Source organism: Elgaria multicarinata, chromosome 23 (genome assembly GCF_023053635.1).
Source record: "Elgaria multicarinata webbii isolate HBS135686 ecotype San Diego chromosome 23, rElgMul1.1.pri, whole genome shotgun sequence".
Taxonomy (NCBI): domain Eukaryota; kingdom Metazoa; phylum Chordata; class Lepidosauria; order Squamata; family Anguidae; genus Elgaria; species Elgaria multicarinata.
The window spans coordinates 5,171,076-5,193,224 of NC_086193.1; the positions used below are offsets into that span (position 1 = coordinate 5,171,076).

At 47.4% G+C, this 22,149-nt stretch overlaps 1 protein-coding gene across 1 annotated transcript in view; it reads left to right on the top strand.

Annotated features, from left to right (window-relative positions):
• Positions 1–22,149, top strand: part of AP3D1 (adaptor related protein complex 3 subunit delta 1) — a 78,952-nt gene that overhangs the window by 38,668 nt on the left and 18,135 nt on the right. Inside the window, exons 12-21 of the mRNA XM_063146987.1 lie at positions 209–354; positions 2,383–2,531; positions 7,620–7,850; positions 8,011–8,242; positions 8,716–8,861; positions 11,267–11,408; positions 12,712–12,783; positions 12,968–13,043; positions 14,515–14,717; positions 18,141–18,214. Of these exons, the coding sequence (XP_063003057.1) occupies positions 209–354; positions 2,383–2,531; positions 7,620–7,850; positions 8,011–8,242; positions 8,716–8,861; positions 11,267–11,408; positions 12,712–12,783; positions 12,968–13,043; positions 14,515–14,717; positions 18,141–18,214 (1,471 nt within the window). The remainder of the gene's footprint in view (positions 1–208; positions 355–2,382; positions 2,532–7,619; positions 7,851–8,010; positions 8,243–8,715; positions 8,862–11,266; positions 11,409–12,711; positions 12,784–12,967; positions 13,044–14,514; positions 14,718–18,140; positions 18,215–22,149) is intronic.

Below are 22,149 nucleotides of genomic sequence, written 5' to 3' on the forward strand. Positions count from 1 at the left end.
CTGGACAACCATCTGTCAGGGATGCTTTAATGTGGATTCCTGCATTGAGCTGGGGGGTTGGACTGGATGGCTTTAAAGGCCCCTTCCAACTCTACGATTCTATGATTCCGTGACCAGCATATGTGCATAATAATGTTACAGAAATTTAGAGTGCCCCTGTGTGAACTCCTTCCTTCCTTTTCCCTTCTCTTCCCGTCCCCCACTCTAGTGAAGTATTTAGGACTGCTGGCCATGTCCAAAATCCTGAAAACGCATCCTAAATCGGTACAGTCTCACAAGGATCTCATCCTCCAGTGCTTGGACGACAAGGACGAGTCCATCCGCCTCCGAGCTTTGGACCTCCTCTATGGAATGGTATGTTGGCTTGTCGCTGGTTGATTGGTTTTTTAATATTCCGCTCGATCTTCAAAGCGGTTATTTATTTAGCACCATCAATGTACCTGGTGCTATACATAGTAAAAGAATAAAAACAGCTACACCCTGCCCCATAGGCTTATATTCTAATAAAATCATAATAAAACAATAAGAGAGGGAAGAGAATGCACCGAATAGGCACCGGGGACAATAAAACGAACAGTGTTGAAAGTGAGAACAAAGTCAAGTGCTAAAAGCTGTAGAAAAAAGGAAAAGTTTTCAGTTGAGCTTTAAAAGCAGTCATTGCTCTGGGAGAGATTTCCAGGCGTAAGGGGCAGCGAGAGAGCGAAGCCAAGCAAGAGAAGTTGAGACCCTTGGGCGAGTGAGAAACAGGGCATTCGAGGAGCAAAGAGCATGAGGGGGGCAATAATGTAAGATGAGAGAAGAAAGCTAGGAAGGAGCTAGACTGTGACAAGCTTTGAAAGTCAACGGGAGAAGCTTATATTGGCTTCTGAGGTGAATTGGAAGCCAGTGAAGGGATTTCAGAAGTAGAGTAACATGATCAGAACATCAGAAGTGCCCTGATGCTGGATCAGACCAAGGGTCCATCTAGTCCAGCACTCTGTTCACACGGTGGCCAACCAGCCATCGGCCAGGGATGAACAAGCAGGACATAGAGCAATAGCCCATGTTCCCCAGCAACTGCCTCGAATACTGGATCAGAGCAGTGAGCCAAGAAGATGACCTTAGCAGCCGAGGGGTGAATAGAAACCAACGAACTGATGTGAGAAGAAGGAAGGCCGGTCAGGAGAAGGTTGCAATAGTCCAGCCGAGAAATAACCAAAGCATGAACAAAAGTCTTGTTAACAGGAAAATAAGAGCAATACATTTTAAAAACTAAAAAGGATGCTCAAAAGAGCAGCTAATGGAAAAGCTAAGACCAGTACAGCAAGAAACCATACCTTGGGAATGGAGAGGGATCAACCTGGTAGGTGAAAGATCATCTGGTGTAGCTCAGTACCACATCTTGTAGTTATCAAAAATCCTCCCGCCTGCAGGACACGGAATAACGGGCTCAAGTTAAAGAAAGCCAGATTCCGGCTGGACATCAGGAAAAACTTCCTGACTGTTAGAGCAGTGCGACGGTGGAATCAGCTACCTAGGGAGGTTGTGGGCTCTCCCACACTAGAGGCCTTCAAGAGGCAGCTGGACAACCACCTGTCAGGGATGCTTTAGGGTGGATTCCTGCATTGAGCAGGGGGTTGGACTCGATGGCCTTGTAGGCCCCTTCCAACTCTGCTATTCTATGATTCTATGATTCTTGGGAGACAATAACGAGGCCTGCTAAGTAATCCACAAAGCTTTATTCCAACAATAAACATGTCTTCCCCCCTGAACAGAGTCTAGTCTTTAGGAACTTTCCTCGAGACAAAAACTACGCAAACTACGTGAGACAATTGCCCTTTCAAGGAGAATGGAAAGCCCTTTCACTTCAGAGAGACTAGTTGTGAGGCGGCTTCTGACGGGATGCCAGCCGGGCGGACTTTCTCTCACCTTCCTTTAGCTCCGCCCATTTTAGTCTGCGGCGTGCTCTAGGATCGGCTAACCTCTCCGTGCTCTCTCCTTCGGAAGAATATTGGCTTCCCGCTGTCTGTGTATTGTTTGCCCTTGAGGAGATAAGCTCTGGAGAGGGTTCACTCCCAGCTGGTGGAGAGCCCCCGTGAGAGCTTTCTCCCCCACTGGTCCAGGCTGGCCTGTGTCTGGCGCTGACACCTCTACTTCAGAGTCTGATTCTGATTGATCACCTGAAACACCTTCTTCCAACCCAGGGGGAGCAGGGCTAGACATGACAGTAGTGTGCGTGTGTGTGTTTCCACCCCCGGTCCTGCACAGCTGCATCCTATGCATCGCACTTGCCTGTAGGGTAGGTAATATACCTGGCTTCAGTCGCTATAAACACCTTTGCATTGCCCTTTGCTCACAGTGTCTGTGTGTCCCTCCCCTCCTCCCTCTGACCACTGACTACAGGTATCCAAGAAGAACTTGATGGAAATCGTGAAGAAGCTGATGATCCACGTGGACAAAGCCGAAGGGACGACCTACAGGGATGAGCTGCTGACCAAAATCATTGACATATGCAGCCAGTCCAACTACCAGTACATCACAAACTTTGAATGGTCAGTGTTTTGGGAATACTTAATGTCCGGCTTCATAGCCCCGAGAGGCACTTTAATTTTATTTTATTTTAATATTTTTTATTTATTTTCTACACTATATAAACATACAACATTACAATAATAATAATAATAATAAAAGGAAAAACATCAAACAACTGCTACATACATATTGAATAAATGTTGAGTACATATATGTTGAATAAGTATTACCTATACATTATCCTACTACAACATCCTCATTCTTAACGTAAAAGTGCACCCTCCACCTCGGGATCTATTCCTGAGTCCAAAATCTGATCGTTTCTTCTGCTGGCGGTTTCCCACTTCCCTTAGTAAACACAAATATTAGGAACTGTTTCCAGATTCCTTCAAACTCATTTATTTTAGTTACGCCTTTTCTCCACTTAATATTACATGTCAGTTTATCATTAATGGCTATATCCCATACTTCTTTATACCATTCTTCAATAGAATATTCCCCTTGAATCTTCCAGTTCCTAGCTACCATCAATCGTGCTGCAACCAGCAAACTCGATATCAGCTCTATAGTTTCTTTTCCACACTTTATATCTTCAAATAGTGACAGCAATGCAATCTTTGGCGTTTGTTCTATTTTCATTCCCACTGTTTCTTCAGTTTCTGAAAACACCATCTTCCATATTCTTTGTACATATTTGCATTGCCACCACATATGTAAATACGTTCCTTTTTCCCCACAACCTCTCCAACAATTTGCTGAATGCTGATCATTTATCTTTAAGTAGCTTACAAAATATTATCCCCCCACCCACCCACCCCAAAATTAAACCTCGCTTAAATCTAATACAAGAACAGAAATCGTGACGTGTCTATATGGAAGCAGGGTTATTCTGGAAACATTTGTTTTATGTAGCAGCTCCTGCCAGGGAGCTCTGAGGCATGGGAGGTTCACTGAGTAGCTGGAACTCACTCAGTTCACGATGGAAGCGGTCTGGCTTCCAATTTGTTTCCGGGCGAAGTATAAAGTGTTGGTTATCACCTTTAAAGCCCTACATGGTTTGGGTCCAGGCTACCTGCAGGGATCGCCTTCTCCTGTACAATCCGCCCCACACACTCAGGTCCTCTGGGAAGAATTTACTCCAGCCAACGAAAACAAAGCTGACCGCTATTACCCAGAGGACCTTTTCTTCTGCTGCTCCCAGTTTGTGGAACGGCTTGCCAGGAGAGATTCGTCAACTTAACAGTCTTCTAGAATTTAAGGAAGACATAAAAACTGATCTCTTCCGGCAGGCGTACCCAGGTGAATTTTAAAATGCTTTTTTTCATGGTGTGCTGCTTTTAATGATGCACTGGTTTTAAACGTTTGAATTAGTTGTATTTATTTTATGGTATTTTTATTTGTGTTGTTACCTGCCTCTCCCTCTGGGTCGAAATATTATTATTATTATTATTATTATTATTATTATTATTATTATTATTATTATTCCCTTGCTGGTAGTTAGCAGTTACAGGCAGTTAAGGTGTGTGTGTGTGTGGCCTTGTGAACCAAAAAATTACTGTTAACCATGTATACTTAAAGCTGCTTTGGCCTCTGCTTCCTTGTACCCCTTTTGTGCCTGGGATTCCTTCCATGAATGCATACGTGCCCCTACCATCACCTTCTGTCAAACCCACCTTTAAACTCTCCAGTTCTCATCACTGCCCCCATCACAACCTTGTTTCCTTCCTTCCTCCTTGAGGTGACCACGTCTGTATGGTGTGTGTTCGCTATAGGCTATTTTGTCGCATTTAAAATAACGATTTATTTATTTATTTAAGGATTTTTTATGCCGCCATTCAACCAAAAAAGGCTCTCACGGCGGCTTACAAAAGTATTTCTTGACAGTCCCTGCCCACAGGCTTACAATCTAAAAGACATGACGCAAAAGGAAAGGGGATTGGGAGGGAGGAGGAGGAGGGGGGAAAGGAAAGCAAACTCAGGCACTACAATCTTAGTTGCAAAGTTCAGCAGTTACAGTTGACAGCAGGAGGGAGGGGGCTCTCAGCTGGAGCTGGACCCAGGCACGGTGGAGAGGTGCCTGGCTGCTGCTTCCTCCCTCACTGGTGGCCTCTGCAGAGACAGTTGGTAGCAGGAGGGAGGGGGCTCTCAGCTGGAGCTGGACCCAGGCACGGTGGAGAGGTGCCTGGCTGCTGCTTCCTCCCTCACTGGTGGCCTCTGCAGAGACAGTTGGTAGCAGGAGGGAGGGGGCTCTCAGCTGGAGCTGGACCCAGGCACGGTGGAGAGGTGCCTGGCTGCTGTTTCGATTAGGGTGGAAATATTTGACCAGTTAGACTGATACATTAAAAAAAAAACTACACTTGATCAATTAATGTAATTGAACAGATGGCCATAATTAACTGGGCTGCAGATTTCTAAAATTAGTTTTGATACCAGTGCTTATTCAAAAGAGCAGATGGCAGGCGCAGTCTTAAGATGGCTTTAAAAGGGGGTTGGATCAATTCCTGGAGGCAAAGGCTATCAATCGCTACTAGCCCTGATGGTTGTGTGCTACCTCCAGTATCTGAGGCGGTGTGCCCCAGTTGCTGGGGAACATGGGTGGGAGGGTGCTGTTGCACCATGGCCTGCTTGTTCATCCCTGGCTCTCTGTGTGAACAGAGTGCTGGACTAGATGGACCCTTGGTCTGATCCAGCATCAGGGCACTTCTGATGTTCTTAAGAGGCATTCTCCCTTCCCTCACAAACACGAGAGAATGCCTCTTCTATCATCCCCCAAAACAGTATGCTGCTTGCTTCAACTATATTCTACCCAAATACGAATTTAGCCAATACGAATCAACCAATTAAAGCTCGTGTGATTGATCAGTTAAGATGTATTCAATTGGGTCGCTCCCCTAAAAGAAAAACTACAAGTAAATTTCATTATGTGTAATGAAACCAAGTCTTTAAGTTCATCTAACCCACTTGCTTATGCTCCATCCTATCTTCTTGATTCCGCCGTCACATCCTTGGCAATGTCCCCCTTATGACCCCCCGCGCCCCATAAAGTTTAACTTTTGGATTGTAACTTCTCCTCTGCATTGTGAGAAATTAGTCATGGTCACAGTGGCCCTACATGAAATGTTCCTTTAAGGGACTTTTGGTGAATGTAAATGACAATGAAGCCTCCAGGAGTGATTGTCTGAGCTGCTCTAATGTCACAGATGGGGGGGGGGCAGAAAGTTTGCCATTTGCTGAGTGGTTCTGAACTAGGGAGCAGGCCGGGCAGAAGGAACTAGGATCAAAGGAAAGAGAAGGGGCCGGACTAGGGAGAGGAGTTTCAAAGCAGAAGGCCAGGCAGGGGAGAGAATGAGCAAAGACGAGTTTGCAAGCTGTAGGAATGAAAGCGATGCTATCTTTCATGAAGAACTTCTGTTAGCCCATGGGAGTTTCTATACTGATCCAAAGCACCCAGTAAAGGTCGGCTGCAGACCTCTCGTAATAATAAATCCCACCAGCAGCAGCTTAAGGACATAAGAAGTGCCATGCTGGATCAGGGGTCTGGAAACAAAGCCCTACGAGGAGAGACTGAAAGAACTGGGCCTGTTTTGCCTGGAGAAGAAGGGAGACATGAGAGCACTCTTCAAATCCTTGAAAGGTTGTCCCACAGAGGAGGGCCAGGATCTCTTCTCGATCCTCCCAGAGTGCAGGACACGGAATAACAGGCTCAAGTTAAAGGAAGCCAGATTCCAGCTGGACATCAGGAAAAACTTCCTGACTGTTAGAGCAGTACAACAATGGAATCAGTTGCCTGGTGAGGTTGTGGGCTCTCCCACAGTAGAGGCCTTCAAGAGGCAGCCGGACAACCATTCCTGCATTGAGCAGGGGGTTGGACTCGATGGCCTTGTAGGCCCCTGCCAACTCTGCTATTCTATGATTCCATCTAGTCCAGCACTCTGTTCACACAGTGGCCAACCAGCCATCGACCAGGGACCAACAAAGCAGGACATGGTGCAACAGCACCCCCCCACCCATGTTCCCCAGCAACCGGCGCACACAGGCTTACTGCCTCGAATACTGGAGATAGCACATATTCACAACTATTTCTAGAATTTAAATTTATCCAGTGAGTTGGGAATGGATTTGGTAAAGGAATGACCGTAATGCTACGCAGATCCGAAACACTATTTCAGCATATGCACGTCTCCTCAAGCGTTAAGTCCCGCTGAGTTCTATGGGGCTTCCTCTCTGAAAACTGGGAATCGGGTTGCAGCTTTGCTTCCGAAGTTTTGTTGATTTCAACGCAACTTCCTTACAAATACCTAAGAGTGGAATTGGCGCCTTGGAAGATGCATTGAGTCAAGGAGTTGGGCAATAGGATAGTAAATGATTACTAGGGACCAACAAGTGAGCCCCTGCCAATCGCAGCTTTTAAAGCTCAACTAAAACCTTTTCTTTTTCCTAAAGCTTTTAAAACTTGATGTTGTGCAGACTTTATACTGTTAGTTTACCCTACCCTGTGCCTGCTTACCCTACCCTGTGCCTGTTTGCAGTCTCTTCCCCTCCTTATTGTTTCATTATGATTTTATTAGAATGTAAGCCTATGCGGCAGAGTCTTGCTGTTTACTGTTTTACTCTGTACAGCTCCATGTACATTGATGGTGCTATATAAATAAATAATAATAATAATAATAAGGTGGCTACCAGGAACAGGGCCTTCTCTGCTGTGGCACCCCGGCTGTGGAATGAGCTCCCTAAGGAGGTTCGCTTGGCACCTACATTATATGCTTTTAGACGCCAGGTGAAGACCTTTTTATTCTCCCAGCATTTTAACAATCTATAAATACATTTTAACATGGTGTTTTAAATTTGTAATTTTGCATTGCTGCTGTTTTTATCTGGTTGAGCTTTTTTATTGTATTTTATATTATGGTTTTATACTGTTGTTTTATATTATGAATGGTTTTAATTTTTGTGAACCTCCCAGAGAGCTCCGGCTGTTGGGCGGTATAGAAATGTAATAAATAAATAAATAAATAATAAATTACGGATATGGCTTTCCCACGCGTTCTCAGCTATCACTCTCCAAGGTGAAAGACATCATCTCCTTCTTCTTCTCTCCTGCCCCTTAGGTACATCAGCATTCTGGTGGAGCTGACCCGGCTGGAGGGCACCCGGCATGGCCATCTCATTGCCTCCCAGATGCTGGACGTGGCGATCCGAGTCAAGGCCATCCGCAAGTTTGCCGTATCACAGATGGCCATGCTCCTGGACAACGCCCACCTGCTGGCCAGCAACACCCAGCGGAATGGGATCTGCGAGGTGCTGTACGCCGCTGCCTGGATATGCGGGGAGTTCTCGGAGTAAGTGACCGGGCGCGTGGCGATTTGAGGTGGGTGGGCCTTGAAGCGGAGGGCGGGAGGGCGTTTTTTCCCTTGCCAGCCCTTGTGCCTGGAGCATCTCTTGTGGTACCGCCTCTTCCGGAAGCGAAGAGAGGCTCCCTAAGCGCCTTCTTCCCTTCAGGCACCTCGAGGAACCGCACCAGACCCTCGAGGCCATGCTGCGGCCGAAAGTGACGACGCTTCCTGGCCACATCCAAGCGGTTTACGTGCAAAACATGGTGAAGCTCTACGCCTCCCTCTTGCAGCAGAAGGAGCAGGCCGGGGAGAAGGAGGTGGCCCAGGAGGCGACCCAGATGATGATCGAGCGCCTGCCTCAGTTTGTGCAGAGCGCGGATCTCGAAGTCCAAGAGCGGGTGAGTGAAACCAACCCAAGGTTTTTCCAAGCGGAAGCAGTCCTTAAGCCAGGGGTGTTGAACCTCAGGCCTGGTGGGCCGAATCTGGCCCACTTAGGGCCACGCCCCTTTTCCCCTGATAGCCACACCCCTTTCCCCAATGGCCACACCCACTACCCCCAAACACCCGTCTTTGAGCTGGATTTGTGTATTCCCCCCCATTCTAAAAATCTGAACTGCCGCTCCTCATCTGAATTACTGGCAGTAAGAGTTTTAATCTGCCATATGCAGGTACTTTTGGTCTTCCGCTCTGCCCTTTTGCCTTCAGTCTGCCCCACCCTTGGAATGGGGCTCCCAAGGGCTTCTCCAAAGTGGAATGGGGCCCTGGGGCTGAAAGAGGTTCGCAGTCCCCCCCCCTTTAAGGTTTGCTGCATGCTTTGCCTTTGGTTAAATAGGTGGTCTGCATGTTGAAGCGCCTTCTTTTTGCTCTTCAGGCTTCCTGCATCCTTCAGCTCATGAAGTACATCCACAAGCTTCAGATCAAAGAGGTGCCTGTGGCCGAAGAGGTCATCGCCTTGTTCGCCGGGGAGCTCAACCCGGTGGCCCCCAAAGCCCAGAAGAAAGTTCCAGTTCCAGAAGGGTAAGGTTCTTTCCACCCTTCGCTGGGGTGACCGTTTTGGATCTCGGGTTCTGTGGAACGGCCGGCCGGCCGGGGTCTGCCCCCATCTCCCGGCCAGTCTGAGGCAGGGCAACAAGGGAAGGCTGAACAAGGCTGCCTCCATCGGTCTTCAAAGGACAAGGAGGTCCATGTGGAGAGGCAGCTGGACAACCCTCTGTCAGGGATGCTTTAGGGTGGATTCCTGCATTGAGCAGGGGGTTGGACTAGATGGCCTTGTAGGCCCCTTCCGACTCTGCTATTCTATGATTCTATGAGAGCAGGATGGGAGCAAAGGGCTTGGCGGGGGTTGTGGCGTCACCAACCTCAGTGACGTCTATTATCAAACCTCTCTTTCGCTGCCACCCCCCTATTCTTTATTTTCTAAAATGATGAGGGGGAATGATAAAGCTTTTGTGGGTGAGTGTGCGTATGCACTGTCTTCCTGAAGTAGTAACGCAAATGACCGAGCTGACGTGGTTGTTAAACAAAATAAGAACGAAGTTTATTTATATAGAAAAGGATTTTAAACGAGACTTTTAAGATTATTCTACTTTATCCACGTACATCTACCTCCCTCATCCTCCCGGGGGATAGTAGCCACCTCCAAATCCTATAATCCCACTTTCCTAATACTATCTTGAAACAAGCCTCAACTAAACCTCCCTCAGTCCTACTCTCCTGAACCCCTGAACCCTGACTCCACAAACTCCCACTGACTCTTCTAACTCTCCCTAACTCACTGCCCGACTGTCCTCTCACTCCCCCTCCTCCCTCTCCATTCAAATCAACCAACCAATCAGATGGCTCCATTCACAGGGCTCGCCATTCTAACTCCCCCCCCGCCCCACTTACTTACCATTTCCAGAAAATAAATGAATTGGCCGCAGCAAATCCAAACCTGAACCAAGCACTTAAATATATAAAGAATAACACAATTTATCATTTTGTTATACGAATTTCCACTGTTTGCCTGTATTGTAGGTTGCCAAGCAACGCCTAACAGGAAATCAAAGCTACTAGCCAAAGATGCCGCCCGGAAAATCCCTCCTAGAGTGGTCCCACATACGGGGACTCAGCCTCGGCGCTGATGTAAAAGTTGCACACCACGCACGCGCGAGGCAGAGCTACAGATCCGTAAATGGTCTGATGTTTGGGGAGATTCCTACAGGGCTGAGAACAAAGGAACTTGTAAGAGCACAAGCTCAGTGTTGCAAATCATCAAGTGAACCAATAAGGTTCGAGGGCTAACTTAGCAAAGAAGCTATATTTCCACTTGCGTGTTTACAAATCTCAGTAAACGTTTGATTGCACTAACAAGCACACACCAACACTACGAACCACATGATGAACCACATGGACCAATGAATAGAGGCTGATGGTGCTGATAACATGAATGTATAAATACATTCATGTTATCAGCAATGTTATCAGAATGTATAAATACATTCATGAATGTATAAATACACTCAGCAATACTACAAACGAGAAGGATCTTGGAATTGTTGTAGATCGCAAGCGGAATATGAGCCAACAGTGCGATATGGCTGCAAGAAAGGCAAATGCTATTTTGGGCTGCATTAATAGTAGTATAGCTTCCAAATCGAGTGAGGTCCTGGTTCCTCTCTATTTGGCCTGGGTTAGGCCTCATCTAGAGTATTGTGTCCAGTTGTGGGCTCCACAATTCAAGAAGGACGCAGACAAGCTGGAGCATGTTCAGAGGAGGGCAACCAGGATGATCAGGGGTCTGGAAACAAAGCCCTATGAAGAGAGACTGAAAGAACTGGGCCTGTTTAGCCTGGAGAAGAGAAGACGGAGGGGAGACATGATAGCGCTCTTCAAATACTTAAAAGGTTGTCACACAGAGGAGGGCCTCGATCATCCCAGAGCACGGGACACGGAATAACAGGCTCAAGTTAAAGGAAGCCAGATTCCAGCTGGACATCAGGAAAAACTTCCTGACTGTTAGAGCAGTACGACAATGGAACCAGTGACCTAGGGAGGTGGTGGGCTCTCCCACACTAGAGACCTTCAAGAGGCAGCTGGACAACCATCTGTCAGGGATGCTTTAGGGTGGATTCCTGCATTGAGCAGGGGGTTGGACTCGATGGCCTTGTAGGCCCCTTCCAACTCTGCGATTCTATGATTCTATAAAACATCCCCTCAACTAGGGAGGGGCGTGACATTGTATATGCGTGAGTGACAATGTTTACCCTTAACTCGAGTTCAGTAAACTGAGAAAACCCAAGAGGCCTCCGAGTCGTCTTTCTACCAAGTGTATACGTATTGGGACACTCCGTTACACTTGGTCCCAAACATACATTTATGTAACGATTTCGTCGCGGTGGTCTTAACGCACCGCCTGAAACAGAGGCTTTCTCGCTTCACAGGTTGGACCTCGACGCCTGGATCAATGAGGCTCCTTCAGACAGCGAGTCTGAGGACGAGAAACCCCGGACCATCTTCCATGACGAAGAGCAGAGGCACTCCAGGCACCGGCAGCCCGAAATGGACGAGGAGGAGCTGGCCAGAGTAAGCCGACACGGCTAGGCGTGACTGAGAAACTTGAGGCCCACCTGTGTGTCTTGATTACGTCTCGAGCTGCTGTTCAGCAGGGCATATGTGTTAGACCAGTGGTTCCCAAAGTGGGCGGTACTGCCCCCTTGGGGGCGGTGGGATTGCATAGGGGGGCGCTAAGAGGCAAAGGGGCGGCAGAGGGCGCTCGAGGTGGTCTTTTCCGAGAAGCGCCTCTCCAGAAGGTCTTAAAACCCAGGGACATTTTTATGGGAGAAGGTAGTTTGGTCCTAAGCCATATAGGGGAAGAATCCACACATGTATTAACACCGTTTAAGAAGAGTCCTTTTAACGGTGAATTGAAATGTTTCAAAAGCACCAGAACGCTAATGAAGAGACATACCCTGCTTGGTGTGCCCCGCCATGCCGGCTGCAAAACAGAGGCGTTTGCTCTCTTTTCCCTCCCTCCCTCAGCAAGCCTGCGGCGGGTGCTTCGGATTTTGAATAAATATTCAATTAATAGTTACTGTTTTGAATTTTATTGTGATTATCTTCCTTAGTGGGTCGTTGAAAACCGCTATTCTGAATAATGATTTTTATAGTGTAGGGTAGGGGGCGCTGGGCATGAGTTTGTGGAACCAAGGGGGCGGTGACCTGAAAAAGTTTGGGAACCACTGTGTTAGACAAATAGCCTTGTTCTTTCTTCCTAGGGGTGGATCCCATAGAAAGGCACAGACCACTCAGGGAGGGTGCAATTAACGTTTATTAAAGTTGCAACTCGGTGCGAAGTGCAGTAAAAGCAGTTCGGACCCTGTCTACAGAAAGCATAACATTTTTATACACTTCTGCCCGCAATCCCTCTCCACAACCCCTCCCCTTTGAGTCATCCCTTTCTAGCATCGTCTAGTGCATTAGGTAAGAGGCGGGCTGGAGTTGGTTTGCGTTAGATGCACCTTACTAATTGGATTGATTAACTGCCGTGACATGGTCCCTGATAATACAACTTTGGAATGCCTGCTTGTTAGCAGCTCTAGATAACGTCCTAGGCTACATCCTGTTCAAACTGATTTTAACTGCTTTGAAGATGCAGCTAAGAGAAAAACATATTATTAAACAGCAGAAGGCTACAAATAGGGCACACCCATCATGCACAGCAATCATTTTCTAAAATGGAGTCACTTTTGCTAACATCTGGGCTGCCTGCTCCATGTCGGACATTCGGGGTGGGGGGGTCCCTTTGCTAGCCCCTTCTTTTCAACGCAGCCAAGTAACTCCCAATAACCCTCCTCTGGAATACTTTGTTTTTCTTGTGTCTTTAAAGCGTCGAGAGGTCCGGAAACAGGAGCAAGCAAACAACCCTTTTTACATTAAAAGTTCTCCTTCCCCACAAAAGGTAAGTTTGGCTTGTTTGGCATGGAATCCATCGCAGCTTGCAGCTTCTGTGGCCACCATTTTAATGGCTGATTTACTACGGTTTTCACTCCCCCCTTTTCCTGGGGGTGTGTGTGTGTCAAATTGAACAGTCGGTGTTAGTATATAACCTTTCTTCCCCAACCCCTTTTTTCTGCCTTGTCCAGCGGTACCAAGACAGCCCCGGTGTCGAACATATACCTGTGGTTCAGATTGACCTCTCTGTCCCCTTAAAAGTTCCTGGTAAGAGAATTCCACAAAAAACATCGCTGTCCCGTCTGTTTCCAGCTTTTAGCTAAAACTGCGCCCACCCACGCAAAACAGAGTGGTATTAATAATCAGGGTGGATTTGATTTAAATCATGATTTAAATCATGACTCAGAAATTATTATTATTATTTATTTATATAGCACCATCAATGTACATGGTGCTGTACAGAGTAAAACAGTAAATAGCAAGGCCCTGCCGCATAGGCTTACAATCTAATAAAATCCTAGTAAAACAATAAGGAGGGGAAGAGAATGCAAACAGGCACAGGGTAGGGTAAGCAGGCACAGGGTAGGGTAAAACTAACAGTATAAAGTCTGCACAACATCAAGTTTTAAAAGCTTTAGGAAAAAGAAAAGTTTTTAGTTGAGCTTTAAAAGCTGCGATTGAACTTGTAGTTCTCAAATGTTCTGGAAGAGCGTTCCAGGCATAAGGGGCAGCAGAAGAAAATGGACGGAGCCGAGCAAGGGAAGTAGAGGCCCTTGGGCAGGCGAGAAACATGGCATCATGTGTCCCCCACCCAAAAAAAGAGCACTCTGTTCATTGAATTTTTCGAAACTTAGCACTTAAGAGGTAAAGGGGTTGATTCTGTGTACACAGATTTGCAAAGGCATGATGGGATTGTGATCCCTGCAGACCCAAATTCACAGTTTTGAGAACTGTCAAACCAAACATCTGTGATAATAATATCTTCTAGATAGAAAAAAATTGCCCAATAATCTTACAGAAACCTCTGGAAGAGCATGACACGGTGAATGGATTCATGGAATTCATTTACCCCCAAATTTAAACATTGCATGAATATACAGCCTCGTGCGACACCATTAAAAACGAATCCTTATTTCATGATGAATAACCTTTGGGCTATAATGTACCTTAAATAGAAAACTATCTTTAGATAGATTTTTCCTCAAAAGGAAAAAAACTCGTTGGGAATTGGGGGGCCACCACCGAAAAGGCCCTCTCCCTTGTTGCCATCCTCCGAGCTTCCCTGGGAGTAGGCACTCGGAGGGGGACCTTAGATGTTGAGCGCAGCGTACGGGGAGGTTCATGTCGGGAGAGGCGTTCCATCAGGTATTGCGGTCCCAAGCCATGTAAGGCTTTATAGGTTAAAACCAGCACCTTGAATTGGGCTCGGAAACATATAGGCAGCCAATGCAAGCGGGCCGGAATCAGAGGGAGGGCTGCGACATTTAGCCATTAACCGATGGGAACATTTGGACTGAATTTGATTGGATTTAGTTGCTCGGCGGGTGTCAATCCCTGCTTACGTTCTTCCTGGGCAGCGCAGGTGGCAAGTACCACTTCAACGGGGGTGGATTCCCATGATGCATAGGGGGAAGGGGGAGCACGTCTCCTCAGATGAGGCAGGCGTCCACTGCCCGTGGGCAGAGCCTGCGTTTCCAGGGCTCTCCCCTCCTGAGAACGCCGCTTGTCCTTCGCGCAGGTATGCCCGTCTCCGACCAGTACGTGAAGCTGGAAGAGGAGCGCCGGCACCAGCAGAAGCTGGAGAAGGACAAGAAGAAGAAGAAGAAGCAGAAGAAGGAGAACCGGGGCAAGAACCGGCGCCACCACTCGCTGCACACGGAGAGCGACGAGGACATTGCGCCCGCCCAGCACGTGGACATCATCACAGAGGAGATGCCAGAGGTCGGCCCGACGGGGCCGCGGGCCCTTCCTCATAGAGCAGGGGGAGGTGGGGGTGGGGGATGCCGAAGATGGGTTTGGAATTGGGAGGGTCCCCAACACGGTCATGAAGCCCACTGTGGGGCACTTGAGCCAATGATCATAGAACCATAGAATCATAGAATAGCAGAGTTGGAAGGGGCCTCCAAGGCCATCGAGGCCAACCCCCTGCTCAATGCAGGAATCCACCCTAAAGCATCCCTGACAGATGGTGGTCCAGCTGCCTCTTGAATCATCATCAATGTAGTGCTTTATGTACACTTCCTTGCCAGTAACAACAACCTTGTAAGGTAGGTCAATATTATGCCCACAATGCAGACCGGGAAGACTGAGGCAGAGGCAGTGGCTTTCTTTAGACTACCTAATAAGTAAAGGTGAGAGGTGATCCTCAAACCGAAGACTTCATAGAATCATAGAATAGCAGAGTTGGAAGGGGCCTACAAGGCCATCGAGGCCAACCCCCTGCTCAATGCAGGAAGCCACCCTAAAGCATCCCTGACACGTGGTTGTCCAGCTGCCTCTTGAATCATCATCAATGTAGTGCTTTATGTACACTTCCTTGCCAGTAACAACAACCTTGTAAGGTAGGTCAATATTATGCCCACAATGCAGACCGGGAAGACTGAGGCAGAGGCAGTGGCTTTCTTTAGACTACCTAATAAGTAAAGGTGAGAGGTGATCCTCAAACCGAAGACTTCATAGAATCATAGAATAGCAGAGTTGGAAGGGGCCTACAAGGCCATCGAGCCCAACCCCCTGCTCAATGCAGGAATCCACCCTACAGCATCCCTGACAGATGGTTGTCCAGCTGCCTCTTGAAGGCCTCTAGTGTGGGAGAGCCCACAACCTCCCTAGGTCACTGGTTCCATTGTCATACCGTTCTAACAGGCAGGAAGTTTTTCCTGATCATAGAATCATAGAATAGCAGAGTTGGAAGGGGCCTACAAGGCCATCGAGCCCAACCCCCTGCTCAATGCAGGAATCCACCCTACAGCATCCCTGACAGATGGTTGTCCAGCTGCCTCTTGAAGGCCTCTAGTGTGGGAGAGCCCACAACCTCCCTAGGTCACTGGTTCCATTGTCGTACCGTTCTAACAGGCAGGAAGTTTTTCCTGATCATAGAATCATAGAATAGCAGAGTTGGAAGGGGCCTACAAGGCCATCGAGTCCAACCCCCTGCTCAATGCAGGAATCCACCCTAAAGCATCCCCGACAGATGCTTGTCCAGCTGCCTCTTGAAGGCTTCTAGTGTCCGCTCCTGGCCTGGCCTCCTGCTACAGGACTGCTGGGTGGATTTTAAAGGGCGGAGAGGGAGACGGGACATGGGGCATGGTTGTGGATGAATTCACCTAGCTTGCTGTCTTGGCAAAGTAGTCTAGCTTTGTACAGTGTACAGTTCACCATACTTTATAAAAAGGTATTGTAGAGCTGGGGGTGGGGGTGCAGTGAAAGTCAGAAAAGGTCAGATCCATGGGCTGGAGCATCTCTTCTGTGAGGGAAGGTGACAACACCTAGAACGGCAGAATCAGAAGGGGACCGCAAGGCCATCGAGTCCAACCCCCTGCTCAATGCAGGAATCCACCCTAAAGCATCCCTGACAGAGGGTTGTCCAGCTGCCTCTTGAAGGCCTCTAGTGTGGGAGAGCCCACCACCTCCCTAGGTAACTGATTCCATTGTCGCACTGCTCTAACAGCCAGGAAGCTTTTCCTGATGTCCAGCCGGAATCTGGCTTCCTGTCACTTGAGCCCGTTATTCCGTGTCCTGCACTCTGGGAAGATCAAGAAGAGTTCCTGGCCCTCCTCTGTGTGACAACAATCTTTTATGTATTTGAAGAGTGGGGTTGTTTAGCTTGGAAAAGAGGAGGCTAAGGGGAGACATGATACAGGTGTACAGAATTATTCACGGTGTGGAGAATGTGGACAGGGAGACATTTTTCTCCCTCTCTCAAAATACTAGAACCCAACGGGGTCATCCCATGAAGCTGATTATTGGAAGGTTTGGAGCGGATAAAAGGCAGGGTTTCTTCACACAGGCCATAGTTAAACTATGGAATTCACAACCACAAATTGTAGCGATGGCCACCAATTTGGATATGTCCGCTTAGTGAAATTCCTGGAGGGGAAGGCTTCTTGGCAGCCCTCCTTGCTACCAAAGATAATATAGGAAAGATGCTATGACCTGTTGGTGAGTTTTTCAGCCAGCTGGTTGGCCAGTGTGTGAACGTAATGCTGGACTAGATGGACCAGTACTAGATAGAGCAGTACGACAGTGGAACCAGTGACCTAGGGAGGTGGTGGGCTCTCCCACACTAGAGGCCTTACAAGAGGCAGCTGGACAACCATCTGTCAGGGATGCTTTAGGGTGGATTCCTGCATTGAGCAGGGGGTTGGACTCGATGGCCTTGTAGGCCCTTTCCAACTCTGCTATTCTATGATTCTATGATTCATGATTCGCCTGGGATAAGGCCATTTTCTAGGCCCCTTGATCAAACTTCTCTTGAAGTCTGTTTCTTAAATAGCCAGCTCAGTGAATGGGTGTCACCACACCTTCTCACAGGGCGTCCAGTTCTGGGCTCCACACTTCAAGAAGGATGCAGACCAGCTGGAGCATGTTCAGAGGAGGGCAACGAGGATGATCAGGGGTCTGGAAACAAAGCCCTATGAAGAGAGACTGAAAGAACTGGGCATGTTTAGCCTGGAGAAGAGAAGATTGAGGCGAGACATGATAGCACTCTTCAAATACTTGAAAGGTTGTCACACAGAGGAGGGCCAGGATCTCTTCTTGATCCTCCCAGAGTGCAGGACACGGAATAAGGGGCTCAAGTGACAGGAAGCCAGATTCCGGCTGGACATCAGGAAAAGCTTCCTGACTGTTAGAGTGGTTCGACAATAGAACCAGTGACCTAGGGAGGTTGTGGGCTCTCCCACACTAGAGGCCTTCAAGAGGCAGCTGGACAACCATCTGTCAGGGACGCTTTAGGGTGGATTCCTGCATTGAGCAGGGGGTTGGACTCGATGGCCTTGTAGGCCCCTTCCAATCCACTATTCTATGATTCTATGAGCTTTGGTCTGATCCAGTACAGCAGTTCTTAGTTTGCCAGTGCTTTGGAAAACACGCAGAGAAGAGTGAGGTGGGGGGCTGGCCCACATAACTCCGTAATATTGCTCTGGCAAATGGAGGGGCAGCAGGAGAGTCATGGGATGGTTTAGGGGAGTGTAAACCAGATAAATTCTAATTCTTTTCTATTTACTCAAAAGATACGTTTTTTTAAAAAAACAAAAAAACCTAACAGTTCCTGCAAAAACGGAGGCCAAGTCTTGGTTTTCCGCTCGGGGCGTCAGCCCCTCTGACACACAACCCATCCTCTGTTTCTTCTGCCTGCTTCAGAACGCTCTGCCCAGCGACGAAGATGACAAAGACCCCAATGACCCCTACAAAGCATTGGACATCGACCTGGACAAGTAAGTACAAAACCCGGCTGGCCGTCTCGTTCCTGGTGATGGCCTGGCTTGTTTTCCAGCAAGCCCACGGCAGGCGGACGTGGTCCTTGAGTTTCCACTCTGCATGGGGAAAGGCCGAGGCTGGGCCCTGCAGTTCGTGGTCAGCCTTGAACCCGTTGGTTTTCAGTTCCATTCTATTGCTTTGCGTTCTCAGTTGGAGACTCTTTCTTCTCTGGACTGTGAACAATCTTTGTGTTGGGGTTCTTGAACCCGCAAGAATTAAAGGCAAACGGACTAGCCAGCCAGACCGCTAGGATGGCACCCCAGACTCTCAGCCCAGCCTACCTCACAGGGTTGTTGTTGGGATAAAGTGGAGAGGAGGGTTATGTACGTTGCCTTGGGTTCCTTAGAGGAAAAAAGGCAGGATGAAAATGCAGTAATACATACACCCTTTCGAGTGGGGTGTCAGGCAGGAACTCTGTAGACCAGCCTTCCTCAACCTGGGGCGCTCCAGATGTGTTGGACTGCATCTCCCAGAATGCCCCAGCCAGCTGGCTGGGGCATTCTGGGAGTTGTAGTCCAACACATCTGGAGCGCCCCAGGTTGAGGAAGGCTGCTGTAGACCCTGCAAGGCATCGTGGGGGAGGTGGCCTTGGGACTGCTTAAGGAGCCCCACAAAAACGTGGTGAAGGAGGAGGCCAGGCACCTTGGACCAGCCCTGACTCAGGCTGATGGGAGTTGGAATCCAGCAACATCTGGAAGGGCGGAGTTTCCACCCGCCTGCTCTAAAACTTTCCCAAAGCCTCCGGCTGTGCAGTGGGAGGCGAGAGCCAGTGTCTCTCTGCCATGCACCCTTGGGACCTCTCGGCATTTCTGTCTCTCTTTCTCACTCTCGCTGTTCGCTCTTTCCATTCCCACACAGTTGCTGTATTCTGTCGTCATGGTTGTGTTTTTTCCCCCCTTTCTTTCTTCTCTGTCTCTCTGTCTTTCACACACAGTCTGGTTTCAGGGAGGCCTGCCAGGTAAGATCTCTCTCTAGCACTGTGGGCGGGTCGCTTCTTTTGAACACTGTAATCCACAACACGGCCAAGAATGAGCTGCTTTGCCTTCAGATTGCAGCAGGAAAAGCTCTAGTTAATGTGGTCTTGCGAAAAGAGCCAGAAATCACACCTCTCCCCTTGCCCGCACAGACCAAAAGGTGTGCGTTTGCGGGCTGGAATAAAAGAACCAAGTTTATGATTCTCGGTTGCCTGCCTCCAATCCTCCTTGACTCAGGTGGCCACGAGAGCTGTATATGAACCACAGGGACGGTGGCCTTGCTGCTACCTGTAGCGCAAGAATCTAAATAATTGCGATTTGATTGATAAACTTGTTGGGCTTTACAGTGTTTGACTGCTTCCTCCCCCTCCCCCTAGTAAAACGAGATCCTTGTCCAAAGAAGAGAGCTGCAGATGTTCAGAGCTGGCTTCTGCAAGCCGTAGAATTGGCAGTGGCCAAATTCTACGTTCCCCTGCCTACTTGCCTTGGGCCCCTTGTGATGAAGGCTTCTTCAAAAGATCCTACATTTGGCCTCCGCTAGCAGAAAGGCAGGCCGGGATTGGTAGTTGAAGTGAATGCATGAAACTCTGTTCTGCTTAGAGTTAAAAGTAAGTCGGTGAAAACCCTGCAACCCTTAGTCCTTAAACTTTCCTGAGCTGCGGCTCTCGAATGGTTACTTTTTCTTTGGCAGTAACAGGAGTTGCTTGAAAAACTTCTGACTTTGCTCTGGTGTGTGTGTGTGTGTGTGTGATTTAACAAAATATTAGAGTGTGATATACAGCTGAGATCAATGCAACATACTGCTTTTTAACCATATTTGACGTTTTAAGGAATGATTTGGGTTTGTATCATTCTGAAGAAAGCTGTAATTCATATTTTCCGTTTATGCCAGGGAACTTCAAGACTCCCCAGGGCTGTTGCAAATACTATACCACAAGGTGGATTTTATTTAAGAGAGGCAGTGTGGTGTAGTTACTAGCCCTGGTGCTATGAAATGTCAAAAGAAATTTATTGATTTTTATCCGAAATATAAAAATGTTAAAAAAAAACTTTCAACCAAACTTGTACAACGTTTTGGATCCGGAGATCCTTCGCCAGGAGCTGTACAATGACATAAATTACTTTTTGAAGCAATTATAAATTTAAAACCTTCCAGGTATTTTTTACATGACCGCAGTCATGTTCATCCTGTCTCCATCAGCAATTTCTTTTGAGAACCAGTGTGGCGTAGCGGCTAAAGTGTTGGACTGGGAGTCGGGAGACCCGGGTTCTAGTCCCCACTCGGCCATGGAAACCCACTGGGTGACTTTGGGCCACTCACAGACTCTCAGTCCAACCTACCTCACAGGGTTGTTGTTGTGAGGATAAAGTGGATAGGAAGAGGATTATGTATGCCACCTCGGCTTCCTTGCAGGAAAAAAGGCAGGACGTAAATGCAATAATAAATAAAATAAATCATGATTTAAAACACGATTTAAATCACAACTTAGAAATCATGTGACCCGCCCCCCCAAAAAAGTGCACTCTTCCTCGCTATATTTTACACAACTCAGAGTTACCAGAGACTCATTCTTGCTGGTATAATCTTAATACTTACAACCAGATGAAGGTTTCATTTTTAGAATAGCAACTTTTCAGATTAGTTTTACAGTTATATCAAAAAATTCTGATTTGGTGATACTATTAGAAACACACCCTAGATAGATAATCATGACATTATTGCGAGGTGAACTATCTCCAGTTTAATAGGTTAATCTTTCCTATTTGGGCAACTTTTCTGCTGTTCTTTGTTGGAAGGAGAAAAACAATCTTACAGAAACCTCTGGAAAAGCATGACATTGTGATTGGATTAATGGAATTCGTTTACCAAAAAAATGTAAACAGCCTCATGCTACATAATTAAAAACTAGTCCTTATTTCATAGAATCATAGAATAGCAGAGTTGGAAGGTGCCTACAAGGCCATCGAGTCCAACCCCCTGCTCAATGCAGGAATCCACCCTAAAGCATCCCTGACAGATGGTTGTCCAGCTGCCTCTTGAAGGCCTCTAGGGTGAGAGAGCCCACCACCTCCCTAGGTCACTGGTTCCATTGTCGTACTGCTCTAACAGTCAGGAAGTTTTTCCTGATGTCCAGATGGAATCTGGCTTCCTTTAACTTGAGTCCATTATTCCTTGTCCTGCACTCTGGGATGATGGAGAAGAGATCCTGGCCCTCCTCTGTGTGACAACCTTTTAAGTAGTTGAAGAGTGCTGTCATGTCTCCCCTCAATCTTCTCTTCTCCAGGCTAAACATGCCCAGTTCTTTCAGTCTCTCTTCATAGGGCTTTGTTTCCAGACCCTTGATCACCCTGGTTGCCCTCCTCTGAACACGCTCCAGATTGTCTGCGTCCTTCTTGAATTGTGGAGCCCAGAACTGGACGCAATACTCTAGATGAGGCCTAACCAGGGCCGAATAGAGAGGAACCAGTACCTCACGTGATTTGGAAGCTATACTTCTATTAATGCAGCCCAAAATAGCATTGGCCTTTCTTGCAGCCATATCGCACTGTTGGCTCATATTCAGCTTGCAATCTACAACAATTCCAAGATCCTTCTCGTTTGTAGTATTGCTGAGCCAAGTGCCCCCCATCTTGTAACTGTGCATTTGGTTTCTATTCCCTAAATGTAGAACTTGGCATTTATCCCTATTAAATTTCATCCTGTTGTTTTCAGGTGTTTTCATGATGAATAACCTTTGGACTATAATGTATCTTAAATAGAAAACTATCTTTAGATAGACTTTTCCTCAAATAGCATTTTATTTAAAAAATCCAATTTAAATTTAAAAAATCTGATAATTTTTTTTAAAAAAAATCATTGATTTTTATCCACCCTGCTGTACCAAGTGTAGCTCAGCTGTGGAGTCAACCATAGTCAA